This window comes from Patagioenas fasciata, chromosome 4 (genome assembly GCF_037038585.1).
Source record: "Patagioenas fasciata isolate bPatFas1 chromosome 4, bPatFas1.hap1, whole genome shotgun sequence".
NCBI classification, from domain to species: domain Eukaryota; kingdom Metazoa; phylum Chordata; class Aves; order Columbiformes; family Columbidae; genus Patagioenas; species Patagioenas fasciata.
Window position 1 is genome coordinate 27620961 of NC_092523.1, and position 23958 is coordinate 27644918.

The 23958-nt window shown below is 36.4% G+C and overlaps 1 protein-coding gene across 2 annotated transcripts in view; it reads right to left on the minus strand.

Moving 5' to 3' along the window:
- GABRA2 (gamma-aminobutyric acid type A receptor subunit alpha2) overlaps positions 1 to 23958 on the minus strand; it is a 116836-nt gene that overhangs the window by 33919 nt on the left and 58959 nt on the right. For both annotated transcript variants that reach the window (XM_065836948.2, XM_065836949.2), the window contains exon 4: positions 3076 to 3143. In XM_065836948.2, the coding sequence (XP_065693020.1) occupies positions 3076 to 3143 (68 nt within the window). The remainder of the gene's footprint in view (positions 1 to 3075; positions 3144 to 23958) is intronic.

The following is a 23958-nucleotide window of genomic DNA, read 5'->3' on the forward strand; positions in this document are numbered from 1 at the left end:
CCTGTTGTACATTGGCATTTCCTTTGACATTAAGTACTGTGGTTGACATGCAATAGCATTTTTGTGACACAGCTAATATAGATACACCAATATTTTAGTCACAGTAGCTAATTAAAAGTGCAATTTGCAATAGAGTTCTGGCCAAGAGTCAACAGATTTAGTAGTTGACTATTTGGGGCAGAACAGAGAGTACCATCGTTTTAACTTAGTTAAAATGTTAATCCACAACAATGATCAAAAGGTTTTTATGCTTAACGCATTTGGAGAATAATCTCAGCCTCAGCTTTTACCTCCTAAATTTATCAATGACAACTTCAGCTAGCTTGAAATCAGTCAAAGATCAATTTCTCCTGGACTTGATTATTTTTTGGCAAAATTGTGATACTGGAGAAATAACGGGAATATGAATAAAAACTTACATTTTAGCAATCATACTGAGTCATAGATTGCACAAAATATTATATTATCATTAATGGGAATGCCTATACTTAGTGAGGAAAAGAGAAACCTCACAAATTGCTATTAATTCAGGAACAATAAAGATTAGAATGCCATTTTATCGACTTTGTGAATCAACACAGCTATGCGACAACAGTGTCCTTAGCCCAGTCCACCCATCATTTTCAACATGCCACCTCCTTCTTCCATACTGTGTACACATATTTAACATCTCCAATGGCAACGAGCCCCCTTCCCATTTTTGATGGGTTTTTCTCATAAGCACTGTTGCTCTTCACAAAATGCTAACCCGAGGGAAGAAAAAAACAAAACCAAAAACAACAACAAAAACAACAACAAAAAAAAAATCAAACAAAACTGGCAAACAGATGATGCAAAGTGGTGCAGTCATCTGCTAACTTTTGTTGCTATGAAAAATTGCATGGGAAGGAGTGCTCCCTGCAGCACTGGCTATGAGAGTTTCAACAGTAGTGTCCAGCTTAAAAACCCGTTGTGATTAAGGGTCTCGCCACTCACACTGTGAAAGTAGAGGACCTCAGGGGCTGGGACCCAACCTTCCTGAAAAGATTTGAGATTCAGTTTGGGATCCTCTGGAGAATTAGGAGGATATGGTCAAGAGCCAAACTTATTCTTCCCATGAAGTCTTTTAGGGAGGAAGCTTATAAAATGATAATATTTCCAAACTTCCAACATTTACAGAAGAAAATATCAATAAACCCTCAGTGTAGTAGTTTACATTATCAATTCAGTAAATTAAAGAGTACTCATGGTAAAAACTAGTCACCTTCGTGTTTGACAGAATATGTGATACTTTGGAAGCTATTATTTCAAAAATCACGTTGAAATTTTCTACTTGGCTGCTCATACATTTGAGAATTATTTTATAATTATCAAAGGAACAAGCTAAATTAACCCTGAAACTTGTAGCAGCAAGTATTAAACTGCTCTTACTTACCTACTTATCTGCAAATAGACCTACCTATCACAGTACCAGCTGCCGTTCTGATGCACTACTGTTTCAATTAACACCTCCGCACAGAGCCATTAGAGCCATAGCATCAAATGACCTGATCCCTTACTGTGGTGTCACATCTGTCTGTGCAAATGGACACCCAGATTTCTCCACACACTTACACACCGATGTCAAAAGTGGTTTAGGAGCTAGGGATTAGGGTCAAGGAGCTTTTCATTAAATTGTCATTTAAGCACAAGTGACTTGCATAACCTTAGGTAAGTCTCCTTGTGCCTCACTACCACATTAAAATTGGGTTAATATCATCTCCCCATTTCACAGGAATACTGTAGGTGTAAACACTGCGAAGTCATGAGATACTAGACTAACAAGGTCAAGATGTTCATACCACCTTGGCATGTAGCTGTGAATACTTGTATTTTATAATTAGTAATAAAAGAAGAATCATTTCAGAAACTTAACATCATTAGGAGAAAACACCTCAAGAGAATCAGTAATATATACAGTGACAAAAAGAAAATAAATGTCTGTTTTTCCTACGAAATGACCTTTCATGTGAAGCCTTAGTAATGTATTAATCACAATTGAAACAAAGCTTGAAAACTGTGATTATCACACACACAAAAAAGTAAACACAAAAATCCAGAATATCTTCTCCAAAGGTATGACTACCAGTGACCAAATAACTTTTAAATTGCAGAGCGTACAACGAAATATTTAGTATCATTGCAACCTAGCTTGTAACATCAAGATGCTTACTGCATAATCTGAAAGTTTTCATAAAAAAAGTAAATATTTCCTAGTTTTAAAAATATTCATTTTTAATACCTATACACATACATAGTATTTTATGTCTCATATGTAATCATGAATGTTCAAAATAATTAAAAAAAAAAATTCATGCAGAAAATAATTTATTGCAGGAATGGTAAGGGCAGATAAAGTAACTTTCAGATTGTCCTTCCCTTCTTTTCTCTTAGAGGTTTTATATTTGTGAAGATTTTTCTCCCCAGTGTGACACATTCTCCTAATCTGTATGATTTGCAATGAGCTTCCAGAGGACCTCTTACCTCAGAGTTTTTTCCATTACTGTTTTCACAAAAAAAACCCTGTAATCCAGACCAATATCCTGACAGTTTATTTTCAATGTCACTGACTTCCTTTAAATGGTTATTAAATAATGCAAATTTAAAAAGACAGATCTGTAGAACAACACAATCATGCTGATGACCCAACTTCCAAGCTAGATCTTTCAAGTTTATTTCAGATTGACTCCATTCAGGTCTTCCAGACTGTTCCCAACATTGTGTTCTCCTACTGTGCACATTTACCTTAGTTTCATCCAAGAGGAATCCAGTTCACCCATCTCAAGACTGGTCCAGAATATAAACCAAAGTACAGTCAGTAGAGACAATCAGAAGATTCACTGTTCTAAACTAAACAGCTAATACAAGTGTTCTTATCATGTAAAGTCTATAAACCAATTCCCATCTTCAGAACTACCAGGATCTGGTACTTCCTTATTTCAGTGACATTATTTCCAATTTGTCTACAATAAGTAAAATCAGAATACAAGTTTAAAAGAAGTTAACAGTATATATCTTATACCATTTACCATATATGCAAAAGATTCAGAAACTCACCATATCAGTATCTGAAACAGGTCCAAAACTGGTCACATAGATGTTAGTGAAGACTTCAGTAATACTGTCTGATATAAAAAGAAAAAAACAAGCAAACATTTTAAATGTACAGTACTTCTTCAAACTCTCAATGCAAAATTATGGGACATTTTGAACAATTTTTTGTCCTTATTTACTTCTAACCAGTATCCTGCTGTAAATACTGCGAGTCTCGACTTAACACAGAGGTTATTGGATAAGAGTTTGTCCCACTGAGTAGTTTGTTTTAGTTAAAGGACTATACAACCATCAGCAGCTACACACATATTTCCCATTTCTCCACCAGCAAAAATAGCCACACTGTTACCACAGTAGTACAGTTCTAAACATAAAGGTCTTTGTTGCAGAGGTGTTATCTCTGTTGTTGCAGATCGTTCCAACTAAAGTCTTTCTAGTTCAAGGCTGTATTCTTCATCCAGAATAGCTTTTTCAAAGCCAAAGACAAGAAAAAACTTAAAAAGCAATTATTGACTACACCAAATGCAACACTCAACAGCATCCTACTTTTTAATTTGGTATGTTTTTAAGTGCCACGTATTTTAACATAATAGTTCCTTCCCTGGATATGCCATGCTCCTGATACATTGTTGTGGTACTATAAACACTATAAGAAAATCTTCTTCCTAATCATTGTAGTCAGACAGCCATGAAATCAGAATATTAAATATTGTACTGCAGGGAAAAATAATTGCTGAGTTTTCTATCTTCAGTTTTCAATTAGGCTCAAAATGGAACAATATTCACTAAGAGAGATAGCACACACTTGCAGGAAATTTCTTACAGCAGTTGCCAACTACTGTCTGCACTCAAGACAGTCAACATGAGAAATTCTCTGCCTTAAAGCCAGTTGCTGGCTGGAAAATAAATATTTGAATACAACTAGCTGCAATTTTAATAACCTCAGAATTTCCCATTCCTAAAAGTAATACAACTGCCTTTTATATGAGTGATCCTGCTGTTATACTATGATTTCCATATTTAATCATCATTTAATATGGATAATTAATCATTTCTATATGCCTAAAAGCTACATTCTGACAAAGATGTGCTATAGGCAGATTTTACTTTTAATTGTATTGAGGCTAACAGTATAATCACTGCCCTCTCTTGGTAGAAATCAGCAGTGATCACCCATGATGGCAGATGCTCTACCAGCCACCAGGCAAAGGCAAGACCTTTCAATGAGTGCCCACAGTGTATTTTCAAAGGGATGTAGCTGAAGAGATGAGGTTATCCTGTACTTTCAGAAAACTTCTGTAGCATGAAGAGGGTACATTCCTGCACTCTCACCTTTAAAAAAGTTTGAATTTCCTTCTCCAGTGGAACACTACACCCCTGTTTATCAGAATACAGAAGTTTGTAAAGTCTTCCCAACAAGAAGAATCTTCTTTCCCAGATTGTCTCTGCTTTTTACGCAAATAAATGCAGGCTGATTCTTAGTATGTATCATTCTGAAAGTTCAAAAAGCACACTTCCCCTATGTGTCCTGAGAGATGTTGTTTGTGTGACAGTCTTCTGTAATTCCATATGCAGCATCTATACACAAGCTGAGTTGATTTGTACTCCAAAAATCTTACAAACTAATTTTAAGTCAGTGGACAACAAGAGGTGCTGAGTCTGCACTGTTCAACAAGGATAACGTATAAGTCTGGCTGAAATATCTTACAGAAACCACAAGTACAGTTCAGAAGGCTAGTGACTACATGTTGCCTGTGGGAGACTCTCCAGAAAAACAGATTATTCTTGCCAAATGGTTACCTGGCACAGGCTGAGATGAAATGGAAAAGTGACAGGAGAGATACTCTTCAGGGGGTAAAACAGTGCTGTAGGGACTAACTGTGAAATTTGGCCTGTACTGTGAAATTTGGCCTGTACTGTGAAATTTGGTCTGTACTGTGAAATTTGGCCGGTACTATAATGACAACATGAAATCTTAATTACAGTTACATGAAAAACAGTGGTGTTAAAAAAATATGACGGACAATCAAGTATCCTGACAGCAGAAAACCAAGGCTAATTTCAATTATACTGGTATAATTTGAAGGAACCCTACTATTAGCAACAAAGTCACTTGGCAAATCTTAATCTGCACATACTGCCCCCCAATTGGTTGGAAGCACAGTCCTCTTGTAACATCACCTGGTTGTTATCAGTTGTTTGCATCTAACTTGATTGGAATGAGTTTACAATTTGCATATAGTAAACTACAGGACATGGAATCTTCAGGCTTGCCTTGCATTTCAAATTTTAATTAGAAAAAAAGTTCCATATTTTATCATATTATTTGTACATATTTCTGGATCCATCCTCCCACCAGAAATGAGCAGAGATTACAGAACTGAGAACAAACAAACTGACCACAACATATCGTTTAATGCTATTGCAACGGTCTGTAGTTTCCTCCTGTTGGTGTGCATTACTCACTTCAGACCACTTCAAATTCTTGGAGTGAAGGATCAAGACTTGGGGAGTGGAGAGGGTATGGATGGGAAGAAGAGGTTTGCTATCCATAGACCCTCAGCTGCAAGAGCTTCATTTCAGGTTGTCATAATTAAGAAAAGCACTTCAATGTATATAAAAAATTCTGGGGCAAATTAATCCCTCATAGCTTCAGGAATGGGAATGGATGCAAATTAATCATGCAACTTTTTTTTTCTCTTTTATTTCCAAAACTGCCTTAAACCAGCATAGCTCGAGGCAGTGGTGACAGCATGAGTTTCAAGGCAAACAGTTGCTCTTCCCTGATGGGAGGGTTCATCCCAGTGGCAGGCATCCCACCAGGATGCTTCTCCTCCGTCAAGAAGCACACCACAGCAGAGAGTGAGGGAGTAGGTAGAACACCTTGAAATGGGGTATGAAAGGAACAAGGGAAGCTGAAAAGTTACAAGAAATTACAAGACTGAGGGAAAAAGGAAGGATAAGAGAGCAGAACAAAAGAAGAAAGGAAGAAAAAAAAAGGAAAGTACACAAAAGAGGAACTGGCAGATTTTTATTTCTGTCTCCTATTCTCTCTCAAAATTCTGCATATTTTAGAACTTTTAATTTATACCCCACATACAAGGAAACTGGTCCTTATAAACAAAAGAAGATGAAATGTAATAAATCTTGAATTACTCGTGTTCCCATCTGTTAGTATTAGCAGCCTGAGCCTTGTGTCTGCTGCTTCTTTGTTATTTGACAATTACAATTAAATTTGCTCTGAATTACAAATTTGAACTGAAGGTTTCAGAATCAGTTTCCATTAAAACAAAAAAATGAATCCCTTTTTACAACAAATATTGTAGTTATTACTTTGAAAGGGTACATGCTTGTCAAATAAAGTCTGTATTAAAACATCATTTTGTCCCACTAGTAACTTACTGAAAACAATTCAGAGGCACAAAGCAGAGTTTCAGATGGACTCTGATCAGAATTCATCCATCAGGCACCACAGTCACAGGCTTTTTATAAATCACATTCTGTCATGAGCAGCACAAGTCATCACACTTAGCCCACTGGAGATTCAAACAGGTCTGGATCATCAGTGCTTGTGGAAAAGCCAAAGAAATGTACTCTAAAAAATTGTTCAATGCAACATGTGTTTGTGCACAAATCTAGAGTCTAGTTTTTTGAGAAAAATTTAGGTCAAGTTTTTTCCACTAGAATTACAAAATCTTTTTCTTCAATTGACATATAAACACGTAACTAAAAGGTGTGATTTTCAAAAGTGCTTAAATCAATGAATGCCTAGTACATTTGAAAAACAGTCCAGTTTTTAAGGAAGAACTCTCTTTTGGGAGAAGGGGTGGCTGACTCATTTATACTGCCTTCGAAGGTTAAACAACAGGAACAGGAAAAAGTATGGATATAATTTCTATTTCTGATCTTTTAGAGGAAAAAAATCTTGGACAAAGAATACGACATGTAGATGACATTGTCCTATGAAGTGCTCTGAAATTCAGCAAATGCTATTATGGCATTGTTGCTAACTTGTCTTGGTCATAAATGTTAAAAGAGAAGCCTTATCTGACTTAGCATAGGCAAATTTCTCAGAATATGGAAGCCAAAGGTAAATTGACAAAAATAGAGTCGAGAGCTAAGAATAAAGAGAGGAAGAAAAGCACATCCTATAGAAGTAGTAAAAGCAATAACTATTCACAGTATGTTTCACATGGTTCTCAAGAAATGTTTTCTTCTGACTCCTTTTCCTTACGTGAACTGTCATTACAGCAACATGGGGAAAAAAAAAAAAAAGGAAAAAAAAAGCAATAAATATACCAAATTGCAGAAGATTTATATATATCTTTATCTATCCTTAGCTGGAAGGTTTACTGTGTGCTTTAATTATATTTAGGATTTTGCAAACATTAATTATAATAAGTTTCTCTGAAGAAAATAATTTTATTATCTTAATTTCTCTGTAGTTGGGAAGCTGAGGCAGAAGAATTAAATGAAGTGCAAGTAATATGAAGCACAGGTGTTTACTAAGTCTGGCTTCAGTCTATTCAACATTAAGTATCCATACTGGAAAATGTCAACATCATTGACTCATCAAAATTAGGAGTTTAGAGCTCAGTTAAGAGTTGGCATCAGTGCCTTTGTCCATTCCATTATGCCAGCTCTTCTGCTGCTGGGATACCCTTTCTGATGGTCTGAAGTCCTGATGACTTGTTCCTCAGTAGAAGAGCTGACTCAGCTGAAGTGGGCTGATTGGCGGAGAATTTGCACAGGCTGAAGTCTAAATCAATCACAGGCTGAGTAATGGAAATGGTCAGACAGAAAGGTTCCTCATCAGCATTTACCAATTTGACAAAATTGGAAATTTCCACAGAGGCAACTCAATTTTGAATGAGTTCCTTTGGATTGTTGCCTCCCAGGCAGTTTTCAAAACTTTTCTGCTTTCTTTCAAATGTCCCTTCTCAGCTGCCTGCATCTCTGAAGGGGTACAGAGGGTTTCAGCGGCTACAGCATGGGGTAGCTAGACATGTGGGGCTGCACACATCTGAGAGTTCCCCCTTTCCTGGAAAACTCTGAGGCAGGATTATCTTTCTTGAAATAAATTTTCTGAATATCTCTCAAATTCGACAATGATCTGTGTTTTGCTCATTCCTCCTCTCCTCTTATCAGAACAATTAACAATCCTTTCACTTCGCAGAGCGTAGGGCCAAACACACATGGCTTGTTCTAGGTGCATTCAAAAGAAGAGAGGAAAGGAGTATGATCATTGCAAAGTCTTCAGAGTGGACCATCAGCAAGGTTCCAGATGTTTGTTTGCTTGAAACTGGCTACATTATCCATTAATGTGTCAAGGTTATCTTCAAAAGAAAACAAGCTAGCAGATTCAGTTGGACTTTTTTTTTTTTTAATTTGAATTTTTAGTCAATACAACTGTAGATCCAGGGTCTGGGCAGCTAAAATAAAAGCCAATCTGTTTGAGGTAATCCAAAACCATCAAAAGTATTCTTGGTGGGACAGAGCTTTTAAAATATACACACACAGTCCTAATGCATAGCATGAAACAATTTATTTTAAATATTATTTTAAATGTAGAGTAAATAGTACCCAGGAGAACACTGCAAGGCTGTAACTGAAGGGCTGCTACAGCACATAAAAAATGTGAACTTAAAATACTGCTCTTTAATTATATCAACAAAAAATAAAAAAGGAGGTCAAGCTGCAGTGCTGTGGGAGCCTTAACCAAGGATTTCTGAGTTTTTGTGGAAATGCTGTCAAAAGTTTGATGTTACTTTAATTATTTTGCTATAGAAAGTATTTAACTGGAAATGACATTGTTCTGACATTGTAATATGGTCTCTAAGGGCACTCTTGGCAATGTTGCTCAAAGGCTTTGAAATTGTCATTCATAATACAAGTCAGGAATTGCACAGGTGAGGCAGCCAGGGTCTTAATCCATCAAACACTGCTCCAACTCAACATGCTCCCCTTCTCTGACAAGCTCTTTAGTGTGTCTGTTGACAGCTCAAGACACTCTGGTTGTCAGGGAATGGAGGTCAGAGGAGGTTATGCAACGTGGAGCTGCAAGAACAGCAAAATCCATAGGAATGCAGATACTTCAAAACACTGTTCTGCCAGTTCTTTATATTTGTTTTTGCTGCTTATGTGACATTTTATGTAACCAACCACTTAGTATCTTCATTCTTTATCCACTCCTAAATTACGAGAGTTTCAAAGCCACATGTGCACACACAAATACACTTCGAAATTGTAAATTGAAGCCAGCTGTGAGAAGAAACAAATTCACTTCCCTTCTTGACATCAGCACTTCCCTTACAATAGCCTCACTCTATCCTCAATCTATCAGCAAGACAATTTCTTAATATGAGCCATAAGTAAACTTCTTTTTCAAATCTCCACCTTTTAACACAGCATATGCAGAGCAAGTTTACTAGTAAGACCTAGTAATATGTGTGTTACTGTTAACAGTTGCTCTCTTGATTAACTCTGGTGTAAATGAGACATAAATTGGGCACTGTAATTGCATTCTTATGGCATTCACTGAAATAAGAATATATTCTGGAGAAAGATACAGGAATTGAAAGCCAGTAGGCTAACAGACCCTGCCTGATTTTCCTTTGAAGAGTTTATATCTGTTAACAGACATTCTATCATATACTAAATAGACAGCTCCATGTAAACACTGCCAGAGACCCTCTCAAGGCCTACACAGAACTCCTGAAATTGGGAAAATCTGCAAAGCAATACTGTACTCTTGAAATATATACCATTATGTCATTTAGACTAACTGAATACTTGGTCCTGTGTATAACCTCATTCTTGAACTGGAATTTTTATTTCACAAAAGTAGCATTTATTATTCTTAAACTGAATACAGAAGGTCCGAAATAGCAGGAAAATATAAACTTGAGGGAATGCAATACTAAACTTAAATTAAAAGTAAATGTATCTTTAGAGATAAGTGACACTTTTTGACAGTTAAAAAAACCCACACATTAACATGAAAAAATATTTAGCTTAACTATCAACATCCTTTCTTCTGTAGACTTGGGAAAACATTTTCAGATATGTTTTTAGCTGAGCTAACATCTTTTTTAGGTGTAGGCTATCCACAAAGTGTGCACAGAATAAAATGCAGGCATATCTACAACACAAATAGTGTGATATTTCTCCACAGTCAATTAATTAGTCAGATTTGTCCTGTATGTAAAAACACTGGTGCAAACTGTAAGAGCACTGCTTCCAGCTAGCAAATGGAAAATTAAAAGGTTTTCTCTGTGCTGACTGGTACATTTACCCATAACTAAGACAATTTTCATATGCATTTGACAGGTTTTCAGTTTAACTCTCACTCAAAAAGAGAAGCAGCGTGCAGATCATATACACAAACATCGTCTTCTCTCTCTCTATCAAGAGACCTTTAATTTGCAAACCTTGTTACTTCAGGCAATAAAATTAAGCACATTTCCAAAGGATCCTATGAATGAAGAGCCTTGGACACAAGTGATATCTGAGGTGCAGTTTTAACTTCACTACAGGCTTCATATGAAAATTTGAAAAAGTCACTCAAGGGAAGGGCTGAAGACTGATTTTGGTGCCCAATTATCTTTTTAAGTATCTTGGACACGCTCCACGAAGTTACTTAAGCTCCAAGTTTCCACGTAAATCAATAAAAGTTAATCTGAATGTCTCTGTGGTTCAGATCATAACGGCTACATTTTGCACTTAGATTTGTCTGAAACTCCTTTAGTCCCAAATTCCTGTCGAACATTTTCAGTACCTAAAATTCCCCGGGTGCTTGTATTTCCACCTTAAGGCAAAAAACACTGATGCTGCCAAGCAGCTTAAAGAACTGGCTCTCAACCAAGTCCCAATGAGTTCCTCAAACTATAAATAATTACAAATTTACTGGGCCAAAGACTTTGAGAGAGAAAGCAAGAAAACAAGCAAGAGACTGATACCACAGCCTAGAAGTACTCATGGGATGTAGCAGACACAAATTGAAGTCTCTCCTCAATATCTAATTATTTACACCAAGCAGAAGAATTCCTTCCAAAGACTGAGGAAGCACGCTCTATCTTAGAAAATTCACCTTTGTGGTCAAGACAGACCCTGACACACAGTAATTGGAGTTCATGTATCTGCTTTAAATCAGAGCATGCACTTGAGAAGAGGTGCCCTCTCTCTCACAAGTTCCCATCATCCCAGGCTATCAGCTACTCTCATGGCTCTTCTCAGGGAAGGAGGAATGGCATGAGATCTAGAGGGGGCACACCACTGTGGACAGAAGAAGTGGAAACTGGTAATGTTTTCCCACCCGAACATGGATGTTTCACCCATGTTAGTAAGAAAAGGCTTCATCTGCATGCTTCTCTTCAGCGTTTTTTGGTTAGTTAGCTTGACAGATCCCCACTTAGTCTACTGACTTTATGAACTGCTTTTGCAGACAGCTAGGGCTATGCCCACACCATTTCTGAAGGGTGCCAATAGGCCTAGCTTTCCCCGTGTTCCACAAAGGAGGCCTGGCTGTTTGAAGCAATGAATTCCACTACACATCGGGTCCAGGAGATGTAGGCACTGCCAAACCTAAGCCTTCAGCTTGTATGGGGCTGATTGGCTAAAGACTGCGAATGGCTCTACAGTTCAGCAGTACAAAACATAGGTCTCAGTCCATGTTCTGATACATATGTAGATACTTGATACAAAGTAAAACATCTCCAGTGGAAGTTAACAGATTTGGAAAGTAAGAGACACCGATTCATATCCCTTTTACAAATCAGGTAGAGAATAAATGAAACGTTTAAGCTAGAATGTACTTAATTCCTGATGAGAAGGCTACTGTACTGACTGTGCAGCCCGTATCACGTCAGGCCAATCAATCAACCAGTGTCTAGCTTGAATTCTGCTGGTACTTAAACATGAGAGTCCAAAGCAATGCAGAAGTGCATAACTTAGTTGGTTCTTTGCATGGGGAAAAGAAGAAATGTAGATACTCTTAGTCATTACTGTTGGACTTCATGGACTTCTGGCACCTCAAAGAACATTTTGACAACCTCAGAGGTATCAAATGCCAAGTGATTAAGACAGCAATTATCTACGTAGACATCTATCTGGATTTTTTTTTCGTATTCTTCAAACAGAGTATTCCTTCAATTTACAGGTCTGTTGTAGATATTAATACAACATGGGTGCTTTGGTTGTATAAACATTTGAGACAACTGAGTAATCAGAAACGGTAGTCTCGACTATGTTAAAATTAACAGCGAAAAAATGTGGAAAATAAGAACAAGGAGTGAATGAACTCATTGGGAAGGGCAATCAAAATACATGGGTAGTATGAAATCTGTTCCCATAAAGACAGACTATCATGAAAGCCACCCAGTCTCTGTTCCCTTTTCATTACATCCTCACACATTTTTAGTTAGAGTTGCACAAAATGTTCAATAGAAACATGAAAGTGAAAACATAGTTGAGTTTGGCCAGAAGAAATGTGATTTTACTGAGAACGGTTATTTAAAAGGTTGAAGTAAAATTAACTTATTAATAGCTAACACAGCACATTTGGCAGCAAACCAGAACTATATGGCATCCAAATGAAAAATAAAACATGATCACTACGTATTATCCTTTTAGAAACCATAGCTTCCATCAGGATGCGTATAATAACCAGGCTGAGTAACAAATGGGACTACAGCATTGTTTAGATCAGCTGGATGAGCATGATGAAACTTAAATGAACCAGACTGCCCCAGTGCTGTCTAAAGAATGAGACAGGGGAAGACAAAGAGAACAAGAGCACTCAAACAAGTCTGGAAATGGAAGGGAGCAGACTTTGATAAAGTGATGCTGTAATTATTTGGACTGACCTGAATCAATGTCATCATACAAGTAGGGATGGCAAAGTTATTACTCCCATGCAACCATATTTCCATCATATCTGCTTAGAGACTTGTGCTATTAGAAAGGAAATCATAGCATGCAGGTAAGGCAGAACAATTCTTTCTCTTTTTTAAATTATGTTTGAATTTTATGACCTCAGTCATGGAACACCCTGGTAAATTCTGCTGCACTACCGTTCTAGGCTAATTTCAGCTTTAATTTCTGTGCTTTATTCCAATTCACAGGATTTATAAATCATCCCATTTGATACACTCACTCTGCCAAACCCTCCTGTACTCCAAAACACATCTCGCCATAGCAGCAGTGTCATTTTTAAAAAGTAGCAGCTTCAAGTTTCTTTTTACAGTCATGAAGTGGCCAAGTTTGGACTTCTTAAGATATGCCTTCATCGCACAATGGCTCGTGACTTACTTGATTTTAGTTGCTAGCTTATCTCTTTGTTCATCTCCTCTTACATGGGCCCAGGTGCTTTTCTAACCAAGATTACTCAGCCTAGGTTTTCTCCAGGTTACAGTCACTCCAGGAGTCACTTTGGCTTATACTGGTAACATGTCAACTTCCCACTGAAAGTACAAGTTATGAGAGGCAGCTCTCCTTCAGTACCTTCCCACATTCCAAACATTAAAAAAAAAAATATATATATAAGAAAATAAAAATTTAAAAAAAAAAAAAATCATAATTCCCTGGAAAAACAGCAGAGGTCAAAGTTCTTCCTGACCAAGGACATATGAAATAGCTGCAGAACTCACATTGGAGTGACCACGGAACTGTGCTACTACATATTGGATTTCACCCTTTGGCTACACACTGCTTTTTCTCAGCTAAACCAGTTATTTTCACAGTGTTTATTACCCTCATTAATCATTTAATGAAGATTTGGGTAGCCAGAGGCCCCTGAAATCAGTGAAAAAGGCTTCCTCTGGTGATGGTCAACTTCAGAGGAAGCCTTTGGAGAATGCCTGTCTCTGTGGTCAGCCATGACAAAGAGTTAGAACCCTGGATCTGACAGAAACCAGGATGAAACTCTGGGAAAAATAGTCTTGCTTGTTCTGTGGCAAACGCTCATTGTCACCAGAGGCTGGTATCTTCCCAAGGCTGGCTGCTATCAGGGCAAAGTACGAAATTCACAGGTTTCCAAATCCCAAAGGCTGATGGAGCTCCTCTGAAGATCAACAGACTTAAGAAAGCATTGAAAATGACAATCCTTTCAGACATTTCATTTTACTGTCCATGCTTAGTGCCTGGATCATACAGTCATTAAAAATGGAACCACAGTTCTTTTTTCTTTTGCTAGCCTTGTACTTTGCATTCAAGCATGACAGGAACCAATGGCAGAAAAAGGTAGTGTCTTTATTTAATAAAGCTGTGTATTAGGGGGCACTTTAAATGCATTTTTTGCAGCAGAAGCCTTGAATATATTTTTAATAGGTAACGCTGTATGAAATTCTGTAATAGCATTTCAGAACATTGTGACACACTGTCAAAAAAATAGACAGCATTCTAATCTTTCTAGCAACCAGCCAGCAGTTCCTATTTTAAGCCAGGTGAAATAACTATGAAGGACAGGAAATTAATGTTTATCCAGACAACTCTAATATTCTCAAAAAAGCTCACATGGATTTACTAAAATCAGTTGGAGGTTGTGGGTATGTTAACAGCCTAAATAGCCAGGATGTATAAGAACAAGCAGGCACACTTTTTCTTTAGACTTCTCTGATCCCCACGGATGCTGAAATGCAGGAAAAGAAGGAATAGAGGTGTGGATTTTGAGACACAGCACAAATCAGACTGGCTGCCAAGCTGCCTTTTTTTATTCTTAACAATTTTTGTTCAGCAGGACAACTCGTGGAATGTTTTTTTTTTTTTATCTTCTTGCTAAACAGTAGTCAAGACAAACAAGGAGTTCATTACTTGACCCAAAAGAGAACCATATTGGTACTTAAATTGAACAAGTAGCTCCCTAATGACCAAAAAAATACTAACATGGACAATAATGGGGCAATCTTCTTTTAAATCCCATTTTAACATGTTACAGAGTTGTCAGTTACTCTTCTGTTATCTGGTTAATAATAAAAAAGGTTTCAGATTAATACTGTGTAATGTGTACTGTAGCACTCCAAAGTCCCACGGCTGAGTCACTTGAATGTCTCCAAGCTACTTTACAGATAGAAGTGTTTCCCAGAATCTCCTCTAAAACATACTCCCAGGATACTCCTAGAGCTTGGATTAGGCAGCCTCAGATTTGTCTTTTATGGTTGTGTGTGACAAGAGAATTACCCTCTGGCTGTCCATAGGACTTTCAGAATCTGCCAGGCTTCTAAATGCGAAAAGGCTACGTATTTGGGACAAGAATCTGCTTTTAATATTAAACTAACAGTTGTTTTTTTAAAGACAGAAAATATAAACCAGGTTTTTTTTCTTTATTTGAAATTATGTCTAATATGCATTTAATTAGAATCCAGTTTCTTAAAATGCATATTCTTCTAAGCCGATACTTTGGCTTTGTGAGAATGCAGACAGCATATACCACAAAATATTATTTTAAAACAATTGGTTATTTTAAAAATAGCATATTATTCAGTAGCAAACAAAATTATCTGTTCATTTTTTATGGTCAACTAAAAAATAAGCCTGGTTAAAAAAAAAAAAAAAATCTCTGACAGCTTTTAGCACCCAGCAGATAGAGAGGGATTATTAAGGATGTGACCACTCTATTATCTCAAACAACAGGCATTTATATTTCTCCTTTCTCATCATTATTTATTTATTTATTTCTCCAGGAGGAAATATCTTCCCTTTTGTTCAGAAACTGCATGAGGCAATGCAGTACCAAATTCACATTTAAAGATCTAGTAGAAAGAAGTTCACTGGTAGTCCATTAACACTATGGACACTGATAAGGACAGTCCGTGAAATGCCCTGGCATGCCCTCAGTATGGCAGAGAGGTTTTATCAACACAGCATTAAATCTAAGGCTCAAACTTCCGGTTTTTGCCTCTAAACTGTGAAAAATACAAATTATTTCAAATAATGAGAATAAAAAGGCATCTAGAGCAGCATTTAGATTGTCAGTCAGAGAGAAATACCTAGAACAGAGGTGTCAAACTCTTTTTCACCCGGGGCCACATCAGCCTCACGGTTGCCGTCAAAGGGCCAAATGTAATTTTAGGACTCTAAGTGTAGGAATAGTTACATTTATACTATCCTAAAATTACATTCGGCCCTTTGAAGGCAACCAGGAGGCTGATTTGGCTCTGGGTGAAAAAGAGCTTGATGCCCCTGTTCTAAAACATTAGGCTAATATATTCAGGGCAGGAATTGTCCCTTCAACCCACTCTAACATAAAAGTCACTCCTTTTGCAAAGTAGTCCGAGTTCTCTGATACATTTTCAGTGTCATTGCTGTGAGAAAAGTCATGATGTGCATATAATGGACATGTAGGTTTTATAGCATACATCGGTTTTTAACTGATTCTTATTGAACTGTACATGTCAGAACATAGCGAAGGTCAGTGGTCCATGGCATTGAATTTAGATTGCAATCAGTTCTATTAGTCATAACATTACAAGATTACAAGATAAGTAATTCACAGTTTGCAAGAAACACATATTAAGCAGATGGAACATGGAGCATTCATGTTTTTCCCAAACACATTGCAGATTAGGATGCATGATCTCTACTGGTTCAACAAAAAAAATGCATGTGCAGGACCAAGTATGTGTGTATAGACACAAAAAATAAATTTAATTTGGTCAGATGCAACTAAATCAAATCTCTGACTACAGCTACATAACTTTACTGAAATGTTTCATGTTCTCTGATGTGCACAGTAACCCCAGGTAAAAGGGAAATTGATTTACACTGCTTTCACAGAGTTAGCTGCTCTAATTATTAAATAGCCCTCAACATATGACAATGAACTATGTAATGTAAATCAAGAGCTGTGTGCTAGAAAATAATCACACAAATGGTTCCCAAATAGAAACACCACTTCCAGAAGGTTAGCAGAATCATACCTTCCTAACACACAGACTATTTCAGGAAAATAGTGCTGACATACTCTTCATTATAAAGCAAATTATTATTAGGATGACAGTAGTAAACAAAACTCCTTTAGCTTGTGACTAATTTAATTCAAGCATTAACCTGAAAAAACAGACATTAAAAAGTTTGTAAAGATTAATTTTGTCATATTAAAGTGCTTTGATTCTTATCATTAAAATTTATTAGACTTTTGACAGTATTAATTCAAAATCTTCTGCTGATGCTTTAATTTAGCAGGCTAGTGAGTTGTACAGCAACACAAAATGTTATCTGATATATCCTCTATAGCTGCTTTTTGAGACAGAAAACTCATTGTTGAAAATCATTACTGTCAGAAATTTATATACATGCATATACCATAATGATGAAACCACTCACATTATTCTACTTTCAAGTTTTCAAAGAGTATTTGAAAAAAAAAAAATTATTCAACTGTCTTAATCTGCCAGTTGTTTAAAAGTGGTCAGTGTTTAGTATCACCATTTTCTCCCCCTCCTTCACTCTCCATCTATTTTGTTCTGCCCTCCTGCCATTTCCCTCGTTCCTTGCTCATAGTGGTTTTTCACTTTGGCTTGTATTACCCTGACGCTAGGCTGTTGAAAAACAGTGTTATGTTCTACTTCATGTCTGTATCCTGGAGCCTTTAGAAGCTACGGTTAGATACTAATAGTAGCTAATAATACCAACGACTAATACAGACCAAAATACTGTTAAAAACCAAAGCAGATGCAGTTTAAATGTACAGGCAATTACAACGCCCTTCTGCATGATCCTTGTTGATGAAATACTTTTCTCTCTACACACTACTAATTCTAAAAATCAGATGCACAGTGTTGTACAGCTTTTCAGTTTCCTACACTGCCCATCTAATGATGACAAAGTAAAACTGAGAATGACTCAATGAAATAAAATACTATCTTTTCCCATGTTTAACCCTTTTCAGGACTCTAAGTTATGGTGATAGTGGGAAAAATGTGGCTAGAGTCACTTTTCATCTATTAGTCAAATCCCAGCTTCTGCTGAATGTTAGAAAATCCAAGGCAAAAAAATATTAAAAAGAATATGTCCTCCATGTTTTTCCAGACCTTTCCTGTTTACCCCCAAGCTTCTATTTGTCACAGTGGACTGTTTATGACTAATAAACTTTATAATATGTTTAGGTGATTACATAGTTGCATAAGAGATCTCTATATCTTCCTTCTTATATTCCTTAGTTAGCACTCTTTTTTTTGCTACATCTTAGTAAAGAAAAGATTTGAAATGTAACATTGTGTGTCCCCTATACAAAGAATACATGAAACTGAGTACTTCATGGCTACACCATAGCCGTAAACATTAAAGGATTTCCCTGATCCTATTTATAAGTACACCTTTTAGTGTAACCCAGAACAATACCAGTTTTGTATTACAAAATGTGTCTTTGTTGCTACAGAAGGACTAACTTTTTTTTTTCATTGTAAGCATATACACATTGATTTCTACATTTCAAATTCACTTTTTGGTGGCTAAAATCCACTACTAAATATCCATTAAATCCATTAAAATCCCCCAAATATATCCTGGACAAATTTCTAATGCTTTTAAATATTTCTGCAAATGCTTCAGAGTTAGATTGTTTAAATAATAGTTGTATTTCCAATTCAAGTGGCATTACACAAATTGTATCACTCCACGAGGGTAATAAAAATTTTGGAACTGTAACATTGCAGTTCCTTGGAACTTGGCTATTAAAAATAGTCAGCCTGGGTGAGAAGCAGCTCTATATTTCAGATAGCAAACTCACTGCAAGATTTATGTAACATGATAAGAGGTCTTATGGGAAGCAGTCAACAGCAGAATACCTTGGACATCAGCAAGGCCACTGCATTTCAACCACTTTCCAAATAACCCAGAATAAAGGCATCACTGAAAAAGGGTGATGTTTGTCTTAGTCCATCAAATCTGGTTGAAAAATTAAACCATCTCATCAATCTGATTTACAAGGAGTTTCAATGAGCTCCACAGAAATCTGCAGGATTTGTTTTCATGTCTTCATTATATTTGAGATAAAAGTAAGCAAAACCTTAATTCAGCCTTGGTGTCATCAGCAGTATTTCTAGCTTTAGAAGCAAATGTTGATACTTTGCCAGGAAAAAAAAAAAAAAATACTGAATATGCATGTTCAGTGAACTGGGAGATCCTCCCAAACAGGCTCCTTCATAGGCATATAAACTTTACTGTAAAGTACCTAGATTTTTGTTAACTATTGTGAAGCATAACATTTTGCCACTTTGCACAGTGCAACACTTTCCTTGACTGCAACACTCTGCACAGTTGATTTATCCACAGACTTTCAATAAATAAATAAACAAGCTTTGTTTAGCTCCTCAGCCATTATCCTATCCTACATAATTTTTTGCTGGTTTGTTGTTCAGTATCGCAACAGTTTCTGATGGTGTTTTATCCTTCTACTTTCCTAGTGATTCATTCTCTAGATAGATGCTTCAGCTACTGAGTTAGTTCTGTTCTTGGATTTTAGCACCATCTGCATGCCCTGGATAACTAATTAAATGAGATTTTCATATCCTCCCCTTATTGCTTTTCCATTTTTTTACAAGGAATGCTTTTTGCCAATACACATTACCCACAACTCTAACATAAATTAATCTCAGTTTCTTGCTGACTCCTTAGAAAGCACTATTATGGCCAGATTCCATGTGACCCTTCCAGGTATGCCCAAGAAAGAGCATAAGGTAGTTTACTCCTTGTATTCCAGCATAACTACATAGATAGTGGACTTTCAGAAAATGCAAGTGCTGCTCTGAATTGCTCTGCAGAGAGACAGAGAGACATCACCATTTCCAGAAGATGAAATTGGAGCAAAGAAGGGCTAAGGAAGCAACCAGAACTAAACAGGGGAATGGTACTTTTCACAGTAGTGAAAGCTTTCCTATATTGTTCTGCAGCAAAAATAGTCAAAGGACCTTCTTTTAGGATATTCAGAATGTGTATTAAGCATGAGGAGGCTGACAAACACTGCTAAGTTTTGAATGCCCTGCTAGGGGACTGCTACAGCTACAAACTCTTCTAAAACCAGTTAAAAACTCTGAGTCACAAAGATATATAAACACACCGCCCTAAATTTAACATATTGCAGATTATCAGCATATGAGCATGGCCTTGTTTCCTGGTAACTGAATACATACAACTCTTTGATTATCACACACACACACATATGTATATGTATATGTATATGTATATGTATATGTATATGTATATGTATATGTATATGTATGTGTATGTGTATGTGTATGTGTATGTGTATGTGTATGTGTATGTGTATATGTATATGTATATGTATATGTATATGTATATGTATATGTATATGTATATGTATAAAACTCTCTTGATCTGGGAGCTGGGGGGAAGAGTTTTCTGTGAAAAAAAGGTTTTTTCCCTTTTAGCTCATATTGGTGAGCACATCATACAGCTTTTAATCATGGAGTCTGATACCCTACACTTCTGCAACATTTCTATGCAATGATATATCCAGTGCTGCAAAGACAAGTGCTCACTGCTCACCATCTCTCATGACAATAATCAGCAATAATCCTTCTCAGTTCTCTTTGGTTTTTCTGCTCAATATCTACAAAATGTTGTATAAAAAAAACGGTTTTGCTATGTCTGTAAGTGAAACGCAATGGAGATTATTAGTTCAAGCATCAGAACCTCAGAAAGTCACCTTGCAGCAGAGATGGATCCTTCAAAACGGAACCACAGTGGCATTTAGTTTTCACCTTTCTACTGTCTGATCTTCCTCAGTTTTTTTAATAACCAACATTCACCTCTTTGGTTATAATGACAATGCCGTTCTTGAAGCTGGTGAGAATCACTACAGTTTGTGGAAAGATCCTCAGATTATATAAACTTGCATAGCTCTTTTCGATGTCAATATAGCAGTTGAAAATCTGGTCTTCAGGCTATGAAGTCCAGTCCTCTGTCCTTGTAACTTCTCTTTACGGTTTTTTTTCAGCATTTAAGTTTTATATTTTTTAAGTGTTACATTCAATTATATTTTATACATTTGGGAGAGTAGAACAGACAGAAGGTATCTAGCTGCTGGAAATGACCAATTTCCAACATGAGAAAGCAAAGCCGGCTGAATAGCTTATGGAGATTGTAAGATTACTGAAGCATCCAACATTATATCAAAATCCTAGCAATATCTCTATTTCTTCCCCCTTCCTTCTTCTTTTCCGTCTTGAAATGAAGATACAATTTTTTAAAAACATAAGTATGTTTTTGCTGATACACCTAATACACAACAACATCAACATATTGAAAGAGACATTGCCTTAATCTATGTCCCTTTTTCCTTTAATCATGTCTGTCCATGGGGCAGATGAAAGCAGACAGAGCAGACAGATAATTCACTCACTTCCAGATTTGAATGCAGCTGTATCTCAGCTTGAACACTGGTGTCTCACCATTTGAAGATCTAAATTCTCTTTTGGTCCCTTAATTAGTTTTAGTGTCCACTGTTTTGTGGATTTCTTTTTCTACATGCTAATAAGAATCAAAAGATTTATGGAAAAGTGCTAACCTAAGTGTCTTGAAAACTTTACAGCAAATAAATAGAAGAAAATACCTTCATGAAGAAAATCATATACAATCAAACTCTGTATGACTTATCATTTGCATGGTTGTATTTCATATAAATTAGTGCTAATGACATATAGAATTTGTTTTGAAACTGAATTTGTACTTTCTTTTGATGTCTAAACAAAAATGGCACAGAATGTTTAGGTAAAATAGTTCATGTCGAAATTGACAGTGTAGTCAAGAGTGCTGCAGCTGCAATCCTGTGCTAAGCGTAAAATGAGTACAGAGAAAAAATTATCTCCGCTTGAATATCCTTATGCCTATCCATATGAAGGCAGGAGGCTGGGATATTCTCCAAGTCATATGAGATGTTTCCAGCTTCAGGGGACAGTGCAGTATTTTCTTTTCCCTGCCCACACCCACTTTGCAGACTATCGCATCACTACAGTGCTCATACATGATTCAAGGATCCCAGCTGCTAGGACGGTCAAAATCTGTTTATATGACAGAGCTGCATCATGAGCAAAAGTTAAAGCTGTCTTAACAGCCTAGAGAAAATAGTACTCACTTCTGCAGTGTATTGATGTATCAGTCAAGCATCAAGTTACATACTGTAAGTACTCACACCAAGTCTTCCAGTAAAATTAATTATGAATCTACCCCTAAACTCAAGAAAAAATTCCCAGACAATTACTTAGCTGAAATGCCAGCGTTAAGCTAACACTTTTCATTATTAAAAACATGTTTGAGATAAATAATTCTTGACAATGAGCTGAATTTTTGCTATAAGACATCTCTGAAAATGTCTTACAACAGGTAAAAGTGGGCTGGTGAACAAGTCTTGCTTTCAGAAGACTTTAAAAGAATCCATCTCAGACCATGGACTATTTCTGTTGTAGCACATTAGGCCAGATTGTGACCTCAGTCATAGTAGTTTAGCAGAATCATGCAAGCTGCTATGTCAAAGTAAATGCTCTACTGCTTTGAACTGAATTGTTTCAGATTCATATAAATGCAAGTGGAACAGGACTGAGACTTAGTATATTAAATTGATGACATGTGGCATGGTCAAAATGCAGTCATCTATGCAAAACCACTTTTAGAAAATATCAGGACTCACTAGCCACATAACATTTTTTAAAAAATGTAGTATTTCCATTTTTCTTTCCAGGATACGTGTTAATAGAAAAACAGGAATAAAATGTTACAAAATTCCTGAAATACAAAACTCAGTAATTACTAAGCATTATGTAAGAAAGTACTGTTTAGCATATTTCATATGGATTATCACAACTGAATTTACAAGCCTTCTTTTAAACTATAGGAATCTCTCCACCCACAGTTGAAGTATTCTTGCAGATTAACATTAATGCATCATGAATCATCATGGTTTAATATGCATGACACAGTTTCATTTCACACATGTTCCGCATGGGTTGATTGCCATGTATGCCAATATCAAACAGATGTTAATTCTTCAGTTTTTATGCTCCCAAAGTATATTTTAATTACCTAAGAGCCTTGGCAAAATAAAAGAGGGAGTTATTTTGAATTAATGGAAAATCTAAAATAACAATCCATTAGAAAAATAGTTTTTAATATTTGTGATATCAACAATATAAATTTGAATATTCAAAATAATAAATGCTAGCAAAAGAACTGCAGATGGCTCTCATTAAATGGCACGTTCATCTTTGTAAACAAGAATTTTTCATTATTTTTCTAATTAAAAAAATAATTTTAAAAACCCTGCAAATTAAACACGACCTTTATGATATGAAATGTTTCTCCAAGTCACTTGCAAGGCGTTGTATGTTCATACTGTGTCAAAAGTCTTAAATTCAGGTATTTTGCAAAGAAAGCAAATCTCTGTGCAAAATATCACTATACAAATTCTCACATTTGCAGTGCTGTAAGTCTCATTTTATGGATCACCTTAATAAAAAGTCCTAAACTATAAAATATTTCACAAGTCTTCACTGTACAGAGGCCAGAAATGGAAATGAAAAGATATTCCAGGTTAAGATTAATGTATTATGAGAAAAGTCTTGCCAGCCAGCGCCAGTTCCCTCTTTGTGCTGTGTCAGACACAAGACAAGATCCCCCAGAACCAAAACAGCAGCAGAGTCACAGGTCAGGATGGACAAATCGTGGCTAAAAACCATGAGCTTTAACTAATTCCCTGTTTGATCAAACAGAGTTGTTAGAGCAATTTCCATACAAGTCAGAGCAGGTCTCCAGCTTTGGGCTTGATCTTACTGAAATCAACAAGAACAGGAATGGCTCTCAGGAATTTTGCACTACAATTAGTTTTAGCAAGGTGCAACAGTCTCCAGGTTGAAAATTACAATTGCCAAAACTGTT